This window comes from Corythoichthys intestinalis, chromosome 17 (assembly GCF_030265065.1).
Source record: "Corythoichthys intestinalis isolate RoL2023-P3 chromosome 17, ASM3026506v1, whole genome shotgun sequence".
Lineage (NCBI taxonomy): Eukaryota > Metazoa > Chordata > Actinopteri > Syngnathiformes > Syngnathidae > Corythoichthys > Corythoichthys intestinalis.
The window spans coordinates 24,959,283-24,973,755 of record NC_080411.1 but is presented as its reverse complement, the minus strand read 5'-3'; the positions used below and the strand labels follow the sequence as shown (position 1 = coordinate 24,973,755).

The window sequence follows — 14,473 nt, the reverse complement described above, 5'->3', positions numbered from 1 at the left end:
AGTGGAGAGGATAGTTGCTACTTTTGAACAGTGAATAGTTCCTTCATAGTTACTATTATGAAATTAAAAGGATCATATATCTGGTTTTCCGTGGTCAATCGTTGCCAAACAATGACTGGGAGAGAGGTTAAAATCCGCACTCTCGAGTCATGTTGAGGGCAGCGGTTTATGTCAAGTACTTCATTTGTTACTGTGCTTTAAAGACGCTATATGTTTGAACAGGCTGGTGTAATCATAGAGCGGCAAGCTTGCATCTAATCGGTATAATGGAGTCATGTGATTATTGTTGCGACGTCTCATTGGTGAAATTGGTAGAGCTACTCTTGGCATCGCGGGCAAAAAAAAAAAAAAATCTAATATGAAGAATAAAGAGGAAAAATGTAACGATTCTTGTGTAGCCCAAAGTAGCAGAGTAATAGTAGCGCTTTTTATTCACAAATCTACTCAAGTAAAAAGTATGGCTTAGTAAATTTACTCTCAGAAGTACATTTTTCTCAAAAAGTTACTCAAGTAAATGTAACGGAATACATGTAACGTGTCACTACCCACTTCTGGTCATTGCTTATGATCGGTCAGCTGACAAAATTCAATTCAATTTTAATTGTATAGCCCCATATCACAATAAGGTTGTCTCAGAGGGCTTTGCAGAGTCATTATGATACACAATCAGGTACAGTAGATGAATTAGATGAGTTCAAGTCCTGGGCATCCCCCATCCTTAGACCCTCCATGGCGGCAAGGAAAAACTCAAAAAACCTCATGGGAAAAGAGAAACCTTGGGGAGAACCACAGTCAGGAGAGATCCACTCCCAGGACGGACAGGATATAGAAGCACTAGGAGGGATAATGAGTATTAGCGGAAGGAGCTCCAGTTTGTAGAGACGCAATGGGGTGAGAGAACTTGAGGGGCTCCATCTAGCCAGATGAGACGGAGGGAGCAACGAGGACGTCCATCCAGCCAGGGGTCAGGATAGTCAGGCGGCTGCGACTGAAAAATCTGGGGGAGGTGGGAAAGGGGACACCAGGTGACTAGTAATGAAGAGACTAGTCAACTCGATATTAGAACTAGAAAAGAGAAATATAGACAAGTGGTAGGTAGAGTGAGAAACGGGGTAGGACTCAGTGGCTGTACTTCCCCTGGCATTATAGCTCCTAGTGCAGCTTAGACTGAACTGTGAGTCCAGTCTGTTTCAACTAGCCTGACCATAAGCTTTGTCAAATAGGAACGTTTTTAGTCTAATCTTAAATGTACAGACTCTGTCGGTCTCTTTAATATTAGTTGGAAGCTACAAAAGTACCCTTAAATCCAACTGTTGGGTGCAAACTTTGAGGTGAAAGTTTCTGAGGTGTGGGTTCATTTGTAAACGATTAAGAAAATGAGATATAATACGTAATTCCATCAAGAATCAAATCTTATGTTAACAGTGCGAAAAATGTCTGGTTTCGATAGAACAGCTCACATATGTCAAATTGATTGAATGTTAAGCAAGTGAAATTTCAAAACTACTGGAATCTGATTACCATCATGTACTTTTAATCTGGCTATTTAAATTTGATATGACTTGATTATGGCTGACTCTTAAGCTTTTTTTGCAGCTTAATTGGGACAGGGCTGAGGTCCAACACACATTTCCACCAAGTGGTACAGTTTAATTCAGTATGGCACAGTTTTTGGATCAGAAAAGCCTGATCTATGTAGCCCGTAGTTATTAGTATTACTTGTGTACGTATCATTGTGATATAGTATAACTTGCCATTGAATGCAGTAAAGAAGATCCTGTATTGAGTCTCTTCATGGAATTCGGTATTTTCATAAAAGTAAGACCTGATCGGTACATTCCCTTTTCAACCATTAACACACAATAGTCGGTCTTGGTCCATCCCATCACTGTGTTTAGTTTAATGACAAATTTTCCTGAAAAGTACAACTAAGTCAAAGCAAGTCTTCAAAAGTATTGTAGCAATCTGAAGCAAACTGTAATGATTGGTGGAAACAAGTTGCTTTTTGAGAATCACTCCTCCCCACTGCCACTTCCCCATGCTGCCTGGCTGTGCCTGCATGGTGTTAGTCTTTTTCTTGTCTCGCCCCTGTCGTACCTCCAGGTTATGGGCTGGTTCAGGAGGACCTGCTGTCACCGGCCTCCATGCAATACAGTTTGCCTTCTCCTCTTGGTGCAGAGCCCTACTGGCAGGAAGTGTCCAGTCTGGAGTGTGCCCCCATCGCCGCCACAGAGGAAGACACCTTGATGGAGATGTCGGACGTCCAGGTTTGGCCGGCAGGGGTCAGCCCCTCGCTGGTTACGGTGGAAGACTCGTCTTTGGATGGGAGCAGTCGAGCGGACGACTCGGAAGGCGCCACGCTCTCCCTTCCCTGCAGTTTGGGCCGCCCCAGCAGCGGGGCTAGCGGGGCGAGCGGATCGATCATGGAGCTGGAGGAGGAAGAGGAGGAGGAGGATGGGGAGGTTGAGGAGGAGGAGGCGCCACTGGAGCCAGTGACCTTGCTGGCCGAAAGGGACCGGGTCAGAGCCAGTGGCGCCGTTCCCAAGGTCAACTTGAACGGCCAACTGGGAGGTCAGAGGTCGGACAGGGGGAGAGGGGAGGCTCCTACGGCGGGAGGCGGAGCCAAAAGAGGTGGGGCGGGGCACGGTTCAGTGGAACACGTTTGTGTTGTTGCAGGCCAGCAGATGTACGGACACCCTGAGATGTCCTCCTTGGGTCGACCAGGCGAGCACAATGGAGACAACCGGTATGTCACTCTACTATACGCTAACCTATCCATTCATACTGCATGCCTTTGCAGAAAAGGGTTGACATAGGCTTGCCCGTGTTGAGAAACCACTCATGTAGTTCATCCTCATTAAAGTTGTTAGGTGAACTAGAGTTAGTTGCAGCTGAAGAAATACAGGCCAAAGCTTGGTGCTTTAACGTGGTTGTGGTATCAATGCACTTAACACAATTTCCCATATGTGTTTGGGAGATTTTCTAATGGGTTGATGATGGCAAGCGTGAGCTTTTTAACATTTTGGGTGCTAACACAAGAGTGCACATCTCACAAGAACACCATACCTACAGTGACGTTTTTTTTCTTAAACATGAGCTGGAGCCTTAGAAACGCTGGAGGGATATTTAACAATTACTAAACCATTAAAGGTTTCTGCTAAGAATCAAAAAGGCATCAAAAGCCTACTAGAACATCTGTGCTTTTTCTGGTCAATCACAGGCACTTTTAATGGTGGCACTTATGTGCACATATGCAAAAACCTACATATTTACAACATTTTCTTAATGATAATAGGGAAATGCAGCAGTATTCAACTGGCTCATCAGCTTTCACATTTAGCATGTGACTCGAGCATGACGTAATACCTTTTTACTTTTTCAGATGACGCTGAAGAAATAAAATTCAGTTACTGTACTAATCGAACCCATACCTTTTTTTAAGACTGAACTACAAATCCTCAATCACAGTGTTTATTTAAAAATAATATGAGGAAAGTAAGCTTTGAAAACTGATACTGCCTTTGCTCAGCCACAGACTCCCGCGGTGTTCCATTCAAAAGTTAACGGTCCCTTCCTAAGCCCGAAGCTCAGCCAACAGCTGTTGGGTCTAATTTGTAAACAAGTTATTTAATTAAGTTCTTCGTTTGCTGCTTGTCAAATGTTATTTTGTCTTAAGGTAATGAAAAAGGACGATTGAAGTGCAGCACTATGTAGTCATCAACCTCTGCGCTCCGAACCATAACATTACCTGCTGCATTCATATATAACGCAGCGTGGTAGTGTACTGAACTCGTGAGCAAGTGGCAAGCAGATATTGTTCCGGCTAATGTCCTTGTCAGCTAAGCCGGCAAATTTTAAATACCGGTACATGTTGGACGTCTTCGTATAAGACTCCAATTTGCTTGTCACGGAGTTGGAAGGGGCCAACTGTCCATTCATGCAGCAGAGGCTGGCGAGCTCTCTCAAACAGCTCCAATCTCTTGGAAAGCGAGCTCTAAAGCCTGTCTCTGTGAGGTCCGCAACGGGCGGACCACCAATGGGCACCGGATTGTAGCATATACCGTGATTTTGGGAAAATAAGGCGCACCCGACTATAAGCCGCCACTCACCAAATTTGACACAACAACAGCATTTTTTCATCATAGGTAAGTCGCACAGGATTTACAAGCCGCACCTATCAAATTTGACAAGAAAACTATTTGTTCATGTATAAGCCGCACAGGACAATAAGCCACAGGGATAGTCACACCAAAACACTACTGTTGTCGCGATACTATAATTTACATCTTGATATCTATACTCAAATAAATACTCATTACCATTTTCAGCACTACAGATTTTTTGGAACTCTTTCAGTACCATTACCCCATGACAACAAAATTCTGTGGTAGCTCAAAAAACAATATATAACTGAGTAGTCAAATATGTTATCCCGATAGAGCATTTCAGTATCCATATAATTCAATACAACCCTACTAAAGAAATACACCTTATCGATCTGCAATATCCACATATAAGACGCACTGGCTATAAGCCGCAGGGTTCAAAGCAGAGGGAAAACGTAGCGGCTTAGAGTCTGAAAATTATGGTAATTGCGACCCCCATTTGAAGTGTCCGAGATCATTGTGTCAATGCACAAGCAGCTTATATCAGCTTGTTAATGTCAGGCAGTTCCACACTTGAAGGGAAAGTTCAGAATTTTTTACATCAGGCTTAATCTTCGAGTTAGCGAGGGTTTAATTAGTCTGCGAAGTTGATTCCAACAAATTCTATGTAGCTTGTTTGTTATTTGTTAGTTTTAAGGATCCAGAGTGGCTAAGCTAGCGCGAGTCAATTAGGCCGACATTGCATGCCAATAAAAAACAACATATGCATATACATATGGCGGAAAACACTCAGGTGACTTGAAGTTCTGCTCTGAGACCCCCAATATTAGCCAACTTTCAAAATTGTCCGATATACATGTGTGATACATCATTGGAAAGCTTAAAATCTCAATTTTCTGGGGGAAGAAAAATTTTGAACAGGAGGCCATTTAAAAAAAAAAAAAAAAAAACCTTCAAACAGCGAAACCCTATCTGGAGGCGAGAGCACGCGAGAGCAGAATTAAAGACGCCAAGATTTTAACGAGATATTATCGCGTACACACCATGTTTCGATTCAAAAACTCCATGTAGCATGTATCGCTCAGTGTCAAGACACAGCTCTGAATGGCCACACCGGTTTTTTGGGGGATTTTACGGGTGAAACATGGTGATATAACAAGGATCGCGATGCAGAAATCGCAGACAACAAGGAGTGGTTGAGATTTTCTTCTCCATGTAGTTACCCTTTTCAACGTTATTTTTCCATTTTCTTTGTTTGGATCGATTATTTATCATCTAACATATAGGGGAAAATGCGACAGCGACAAAAAAATACAATTAAGCAATAATTATGAGGTAGATGTCCGTGACTTTTTTACAGACGCCAAATTTTTCATTGTGACGTAATTTGTTTAAAAGTTTAAAATATGCGAGTGAATAATTTTTTAAAGTGTTTTTTTTTTTTTTTTTTTTTTTTTTTTAGCGTAATAGTAGACTTCAATTAATGATTCTAAGCTAAACATGACAGACATTTTGAATAATAAATATAATTAATTACCTTCGTTTTATGGCTGGTTTGAAACAAAAGCGGTTGCACGACGTCTGTAAACGGGGGTTTTCAGGGTAAAACAGGCAAATTAAAAATAGTTCAGGGACTTAATGCGCCACGATTCTGCTATGGCAGCAGATAGACATATTAATCTATCAAACTCAACAGTTGTTTTGGCTTAAAATACAGCAGTTTCTTTTAAAGAGAAGTACAAGAGCAGAAACTGCTTTTTCAGTCTTGTCTGTGTTTTCCGCCATATACATGAAAATCATATATGACCCATGCAATCAATAGTGTTGGCTATGTTTTCAGGATAAAGTTATGAAAACTTGCAATGCATGTCAATATTTGCAGTATGAGCAGCAACATTTGTAATCCAGAAGCTCTGCAGAGGAGCACGGCGGAGTGTTATCACATCGGTTTTTTTTTTCACCGCTGATATTTTGTAGCCAGCAGCAAGTAACCAGTTTATATTCATAGGGAATTTGTGGAAACTTTCATTTGCCTATTTTTTCTATCTGTTTCTGCAGCCTCTAAATCAGGGGTGGGCAAACTATTCCACAGAGGGCCGCTGTGGGTGCGAGTTTTTGCTGCAACCCATGAAGAGGATACATTTTCACCGATCTGGTGTGTTATAAGTGCAATCAGTTGATTGCAGTCAGGTGCTTTTTGTTTCCATTGAAACCTTATTGGTTAAAAGCTCTGTGCTGGATCAGTTGGAACAAAGACCAGGTCCCACTGCGGCCCTCGAGGACCAGTTTGCCCACCCCTGCTCTAAATGCACATTTCAACATGTTGCCAGTCGTCAGTTAACTCAGCAGACTGATGCTGCATTCGAGGAAGGTGCGAAATCAGAGTTTCCAAACTCTGATCTGAAAAAATATCATTGGAACGCCTCCACTATTTGATCACTTTCGAGAAGGCAGGTCTGCTGGAGGTCAAAATGTATTTTGATGACCAAAATAAACAGTAACTTGTCGCAATCAGCCATCTTTGCTGTTTACATTCGCTTGGAATGCTTTGAGGTCGCAACTTGTACCCTCCGAGCGGGAGATGTCCGACTTTCTTCGAATGCAGCGTGAGCACGAGTTGCCGAAGCACTCCTCTCTATTGTGGTCGTATTATGCATCTAAAAAAATTGTCCTGCAGAATTAAATGATTTATTGCAGTTTTTTTTTTTGTGACATTGTTTTGGCCGCATGGATGTTTTGGAGCAATGATCTGCAATTTAATTTTTTTTTTTTTTTTTTTTTTTTGGATCATAGATCTGTATCGTTTTTTTATTGGCAAGCTAAGTTGGTCTCATTGACTCGCGCTAGCTTTGCCAATCCGGAGCCCTGAAACTATCAAATAATTTACAAACTGCATAGAATTTGCTGAAATCAACTTCACAGAGTAACTAAATCCCTGTTAACTCGAAGATTAAGCCTAGTGACAAAAATTCTAAACTTCTGCTTTAAGATATTGAAGTCTGCAGTGAGCCAGATTTACTCAACAAAAGAGCCAGATATGGCTTGCGTGCTATACGTTCGCGACCCCTGGCGTACCAGTACATTTTACCAAGAAAAAACATATTTGATAGACACTTTGACAAGGGTTCATAGCCCTACTCCAAATATCTCTCCCTCTTTTACTCACTTTCACTTACTCTATCGATTTAAGGTTGGTTGGAGGCGGAGCTTTTCAACCCTACCTACCTGAGAAGGATTCCCTGCAGGGCTGGGTGGCCTCAGTATCATCAGGACCAGACAACAGCACGCCGGGCGTGCTCGCTACCCAGGAAACTCTGCTGACTCCGGTGTGTGACACAGTTTACTCACATGCGCTTTATGGGCACCTTCTGCAGGGCAAGGGGCTGGGCTTCTCTTCTTACCAGGACACAGGGAAACGTACGTGGGAACAAGAGTGGAGGCGGGGCAAGGTCAGGTTGAGGCCGACGACCCGTCGCTTTTTTGGAGGGCGAGCATTTTATCCTTTTTTTTTTTTTCTTAGCTTTTTTGGTTTGTTTGTGTTTGTGAATGAGGCAATGGGATGCCATGTACGCATAGTTAGATAAAGTTGTGTTAAGAATAATGTCACTCCATTAAAAAAAAAAAAAAAAAGTGAGTATGCTTCGAAGACAGTAAATTATGTTGCCCAAAGAGGAAAACGGCCCTAAAATGCCATCCTTATATCAGCTTTAATATTTTTTAGAGTTGTCTCATAATGACTTCTCAACCGATATCCCGATATTGTCCAAGTTCAAAAATCCGATAACGATATCAAACCTATATCAATACATGCAGTCGTAGACTTAAAAAAACACTAGGTAAATTTTCAAGCTTTATAAAATATTTTCATAACATTTGTGATGATATGTCGACTGACAACTAGTTTAATGACACTCTGTTATAGCTTGACAGTGTCTCTATCGCTTTCATAGGCACTAATCAACTTCGAGGAGGATGCCAGGAACCTTGCCACACAAAAAAACTACAAATGTCCTGAATGCTTTACATCAGGGGTCCCCAACCTTTTTTGCACCACGGACCGGTGTTATTTGGGTCTTTTTTTCACGGACCGATGTTGTGACAAATTTTGCAACCCATCAAAAATTGCAACGATGCGGTTCTGCGCATGCGCGTAACGTTATACATAGCCGCAAAATGCCCAAATGCAGCGATTCCAAAGTAAACACTACAAACTTTCTGAAAGAAAGGAATATTAACTTTCGTTTGATAATGGAAGGAATTGTAGAAAAGTTCTCCTCAGATACATCCTGCCATGTAAGCTGCACACAACAACTGCACACCACTCTCTCCATTAACGATTTTGCCTTGTCGTTAAACATTAATTAAGAAGCCCGCTTCACAAAGATACGATGTTGGAAATTGTAGCGAGGTTTTCAAAGCTCTTGTAGCGATGTCAGGATATTCCAGAATGACTTTAAACCAGAACCTCAGTAGAGTTGTTGTCTCAAATGTACGTTTAATGAGGTCGCCGTCATTTACGATCTCTACAAGTTGATCTTCCTGTTGCACAGACATGCTTGAATCACTCGGTTTATTCACAAACGGGTCACAAATCCACTCCTTCGCAGTTCGTGGGTCTTCGAGGTTGTAGGCTCGTCAGGTGCCCTTTTCGCCGTAAAAATATCTCCAAAGACTTCTGTTTTCCAGTCATCTTCGCTCATGTGGGGGCTAATTATTTCCGGGAACAAATGTGCTGCGCCTGCGGCCTAGCAATACGTTATTATCGAGGACAAGCGCGCATAGATATTTTATATACACAAACAAGATGTACTGCTAGCAGTCCAATCAATGGATTTCTATGACGACATTCTAATCTATCCCGTAGTATTATATCTAAAATAGACAGGGATATTGGTGTGTTAAGCAGGGACACAGGGTTAATTCAGCCAGAATGCGGTCGTTATTAAATTATTATTTCTATGCGGCCCGGTGTTGTTTTTCGGCACAACACCTGGCCTTTCATTATGGAGATGCTTGAATGGAAATGATATGAAGCTTTACTCACTTTTTAGAACACTGCTATTATTCTCAATACAACTCAATGTAATCATCAAGCGTTTTAGTCTCATTGACTGAGACTTATATCAAAATGATTCATTTTGATTATGTCCCAGTTCTTGATGATCAGAAAAATGTGTTGTATGGTGCAACACATGGTTAAGTCTGCCATTTTTCTCCTGAGTTGACATTTCTAATGAACAGTGTAATGCTGTCTAAAGTGATGTTACAATGACACTTGAATTATTTTCCTTGTGCAGAGAGAGGATAAAGAAGACTATGCTGCTGATGAACACGGACGCGTGCTTAATCGAAAAGTGAGTGTCAAATTTAAGACAGCTTTTTATAGCGCATCAATGACAGGTGCAAAAATGCATAGGGTGGGAAAATAATGGGAGCTACCAGCCAAATATTGGTTGAAAGCGTGTCGTCACTGTCAGCAAACAGGCTAAATAAGTGGAAACTGGAGTTTGAAAGCCGTGAAGAATCCACTGTAAAACCATTTACGCTATATTTGAGTTAAAGTTAGTTAAATACAGTACCATCATCTTTAGAACAAAAACATCAGAATCTGGCCAGGCTGTTATCCTGGGGTAATTTCCAACTTTTCACAATGTGAGTAGTTAAACCAGATGCACTGTGGGATCCGCCTGTGTCTGGCTAGTGGAAGTCACAAGTTAGTTACCTGCTCTGGTTTGACGTAGATGCGCGAGCACTTAACAGGAGTGTTTTTTCCATCCCTGCTCCTTCCCTCCTTGCTCCAGGTGGGGGCGGATGCGAGGAGGGCCGCTCAGTCGGTGCAGCGCACCAGTCTTCGGAGGGTTAAACACTGAAACACAACACACACAACCTGGGCCACGAGGTACGCGATTCCCTCTATACAAGCACTTGCGTATTCCAGTGCTTGGAAAAAACCACCAGAGCAGCGCCAGTGTTCACATTGTTTTACACCACGGGAATGACGTCTTGTTTGCACTACAGTGGTACTTTGATTTGCAAGTTTTAGTACGTCTGTGATCAACCTGATTACTTAATTTACTCGAATATCATATTTTGTCACATGATATGCAGCTAAATGCATTTGTTCACTTCCAGGACATTTATAGCCGTCAACTGTAATTCAACTATTTACTGCCATTGACGAATATATTGATCAAGTATGTTTTTAAATCAGTAGATGGGCAACAAGATCTCACAACATGACTGTAAAATGGAAGCTACGTAAGTTTAATGTAAAACAGACATGATGGCGGTATCACATTGCTTTAATATTGAGATCAGCAAAGGTTTTTTTAAAAAGATTGTGACATTAATTTTGGTGGACATATATGCCGAAACTAAAGCTTCACCAATCGATTGATCGGTCCATATCTTCATAATGATATTGATGGGACACATTCCGCAGACACTGCGCCACGCCTTCAAGTAGGGGGCCGTCCCACACTCCGCTTCAGTTGGTCGAAGTCGGTTGCAGTTGTTCTCAAACACATGCAGCGATCCAACGCCGGATATAGGTTGAAAAGTATGGAAGCTTTACTGCATACAAACAGGAAGGATTGTCTCAGAAGTGATTTGTTCGAGGATTCAAGTTAATTATTATATTTTTCATACCATGCATGAATTTTGAAATGTTGTGAAAAAAACGCACCTCAAACATAGTGCGGACATGTATAAAAATAGTTGGTAAAATACCCTGGAGAAAATTATGTCCTAGTGTAGACGTAGCCTTGGTCAAGCAGTGCACTGGGGTTGCTTATTAAAGTTAACGATGATTGACAGACGTTAAGGTTTGATCTGGCCAGAGATGCCTGGAAGCCAAAACTTCCAACGCGTCGCATGCCTCAATCATCATTTAACTTGTTAAACAATTGCTGTGGAAACTCATTGTGTGTAAGTGAGCAGGTTGAGCGGATTGGGGCGGACTCACTAAATGAAGCATTTAATGAAGACAAGCATATTTCTACCTTATTCTTATTTAAAAATAATTCGGAGGGACAGTAACATGTTTAAAACTTATCATAATTAGTACATTTTAAGTGCCTAAAAACATTTATTAAAAGTGGGGGACTGGGGGCACTACTTCCCAGTTTTTCCACTTATCGCAGCAGGTTCTGGTACACATTCACCGCGAAAAAGGAGGGATTACTATTAGAGATGTCCGATGCCGATCGATCGGGTCCGATCACGTCATTTTCAAAGTATCGAAATCGGCAAAACAATATCGGCCATGCCTTTTTTAATATATATATATTTTAATAAAATCGTTTTCTAATTGTATTTAACGTCACAGACATAATATGTTACACTCATCCAGAGTCTTTAGTTTAGGCTGAAGGTAGGGTTATCAAATTTATCCCGATAACGGCGGCAATTAATTTTTTAATTAATGTGTCACGTGAAAATATTTAACGCACCTAATGCATGCGCTGCATGACCCTCTCACTCATTGTCAATCTGTAATGACGCTGTATTACCTATATAGAGAGATACAAGGCAGCGCTAAATGAGTAGAGTGAACTTTGGCAGCCTTTGAAGCCTTTTATTAATTGGCTAAAACCTTGCAATCCTTCTCCCTATGATTAGAAATATCATGGGAAGCAATGTGGGGAAGCAAGGTAGCAATTGATCATTGTCTTAACACCTTATGTTATTTGCCAATGCAGAGAAGATATAGCAATTGGTAGCACGTTGCACAGTCATGGTTCCAATTCCCATCATGCATTTGGGATGGCCACAGTATCATTTACTGAAAGCTCAACAAATACACTAGATGGCAATATTTAGTCACAATATACAAAGTCACAAGTCTTTCTATCCGTGGATCCCTCTCACAGAAAGAATGTTAATAATGTAAATGCCATCTTGAGAATTTATTGTCATAATAAACAAATACAGTACTCATGTACTGTATGTTGAATGTATATATTCGTCCGAGGTTTATTCATTTTTTTCTTAATGCATTGTCAAAATGTATATGACCGGGAAAAATTATCGGGAATAATTGGAATTGAATCAGGAGCAAAAAAAAAAGCAATCGGATCGGGAAATATCGGGATCGGCAGATAGTCAAACTAAAACGATCGGGATCGGATCGGGAGCAAAAAAACATGATCGGAACAACCCTAATTACTATACATTATTTTGCCAAGGAAAGACCTTTGTTGGTCTTGTTTTTAATGTTTTATCATTTTTGCGTTAAAGTCACTTGTATGCTTAGCATGTTCCGTTGCACAAAACTTTTTTTTAATCATGCTTCTTGGTAAAAAAACAAGAAAAAAAAGGTGTTTCTGCTGATTAGTAAACGGAAACAGGAAACACTTCTAAGTAAAGGTACCATGGTTATTTAAATGGGTAAACTCCTAATTGTACTGTATTGTGTGTCTTATAGGACAAGAGAGCAACTGCCAAAGCTTCCTCCACAAAACCACACCAGGAGCGCAAAGGAAAATAAGCAACAGGACAAAGACTACCAAAATGACAAATATGGAATTACCCTCCACATGTGACACACTTCCAGAGGAAAGAAAAAAAAGTGTTGAGTTCAACTTGTAGTTTTATAACATTTGTAAAGTATCACTAAATCTAAAGCATGACGATTTTTTTCTACAAAACAACCCAAAACAGCAAATGTCACTGAACTAAGACGACAAAAAGTGCTTCCTGTGAACTGTAACTGCATGATGACTGCTGGTGCATGACTTTGACCTTTTGAACTGTCCTAATCTACAAGCTGAAGAGTGTGCAAACGAGAGGGCGGCCCCACACTTGTGTCCTGTTCCCTTTTACAGACTTAATTACACCCCGCAGGTTGACTCCAGGAACACTGCAGCTCCCCAGAATGGGGTATTCCCTCCAACTTTCAAAAATAGCCTCTGCTGAGCCTACCAACGCTTCTTTGGGTGGACCTCTTTTGTTCTGTGTGCGCTTGTCGTAAATATGCACTCTGCTACGTGGACGTGTGCCGCTGTGCATTTGTGTGTGCGTCTTCTCTGCCGCATGCCTTTCTTGCTCCCAACCAGTGTGCGAAACCCTGGCCCCTGATTGGCGTAAAGGCCATGTAACATCAGAATTGGAAGGAAAGAGCCTTTGCGCTCGCCTGCTTCTGAGCGTTCTGTCCTTTTGTGCTGAATTGGCCTCCCCTTGCTGTTGTTAGTGTAGTTGTTGTTTTCCAGCAAAAAAGAAAAAAAAGATTTTTTGGTTTCTAAGAGCTGGAATTTTCTTTTTTTTTCCCCTTCTTCTGCGTCCGTCATAGTAGCCGACATCATCTCTTCAAAGCAAGTAGCCTCAATTGATATGCAGAGTACTCATCCGCACCTTTTTCCCCCCATCCAATGTTTCAGACGATCACATGGGCTGCAGGATGTGGTGATTCTTAGAACACTATTGTGCGACTATGACATGTGATTGTGATGGCAGCACTGTGATTGTCGTCACTCTCACCAACCCCAGACTCGTGATGTGTCATCACAAAATCAAGCACACGCAATCAAGATGATTACGAACTGGTCAGGGTGACGGATAGTGTGAACTTGCCGCAGCAATAAAACCCAAAACGCAAGCACCACTTGGAATTTCTGGAGACATTTGCATTGGATTTTTTTTTCTACCTGGACAACACGGAATCCCTCCTGCTGAATCGACCTTGCTGTGAGTGAGTCAGCGAAACACAAGATCAGACCAGTTTGGCATCATAAGGGGGAAAGCAGAGATCTGAGACAGATTTATGTCTGTATTTTACAACATTATAGCATACCAAGCAGTGTTGTGTTGCAGTATTTAATACAATGATATCATTTGTAATGTTGTTTTCTCAATAAGGTACAGCGGGGCAAATAAGTATTTAGTCAGCCACCAATTGTTCAAGTTCTCCTACTTGAAAAGATTAGAGAGGCCTGTAATTGTCAACATGGGTAAACCTCAACCATGAGACAGAATGTGGGGGGGAAAAAAACAGAAAATCACATTGTTTGATTTTTAAAGAATTTATTTCCAAATTAGAGTGGAAAATAAGTATTTGGTCACCTACAAACAAGCAATATTGCTGGCTGTCAAAGAGGTCTAACCTCTTCTAATGAGGTCTAACGAGGCTCCACTCGTTATGTGTATTAATGGCACCTGTTTTAACTCATTAACGGTATAAAAGACACCTGTCCACAATCTCAGTCAGTCACACTCCAAACTCCACTATGGCCAAGACCAAAAAGCTGTCGAAGGACACCAGAGACAAAATTGTAGACCTGCACCAGGCTGGGAAGACTGAATCTGCAATAGGTAAAATGCTTGGTGTAAAATAATCAACTGTGGGAGCAATTATTAGAAAATGGAAGACA

General features: G+C 41.3%; 1 protein-coding gene across 10 annotated transcripts in view; it reads left to right on the top strand.

The window, feature by feature from the left end:
- Positions 1-14,013, top strand: part of ank1b (ankyrin 1, erythrocytic b) — a 161,501-nt gene extending 147,488 nt beyond the window's left edge. For 3 of the 10 annotated variants that reach the window (XM_057819841.1, XM_057819839.1, XM_057819838.1), the window contains 6 exons: positions 2,104-2,571; positions 2,677-2,746; positions 7,297-7,432; positions 9,404-9,460; positions 9,908-10,005; positions 12,532-14,013. In XM_057819841.1, the coding sequence (XP_057675824.1) occupies positions 2,104-2,571; positions 2,677-2,746; positions 7,297-7,432; positions 9,404-9,460; positions 9,908-9,976 (800 nt within the window). In that variant the 3' untranslated portion in view covers positions 9,977-10,005; positions 12,532-14,013. Of the gene's footprint in view, positions 1-2,103; positions 2,747-7,296; positions 7,433-9,403; positions 9,461-9,907; positions 10,006-12,531 lie in introns of all 10 variants that reach the window. The other 7 variants (XM_057819843.1, XM_057819840.1, XM_057819837.1 and 4 more) reach the window with 4 other exon arrangements.
- The last annotated feature ends 460 nt before the right edge of the window (positions 14,014-14,473 follow it).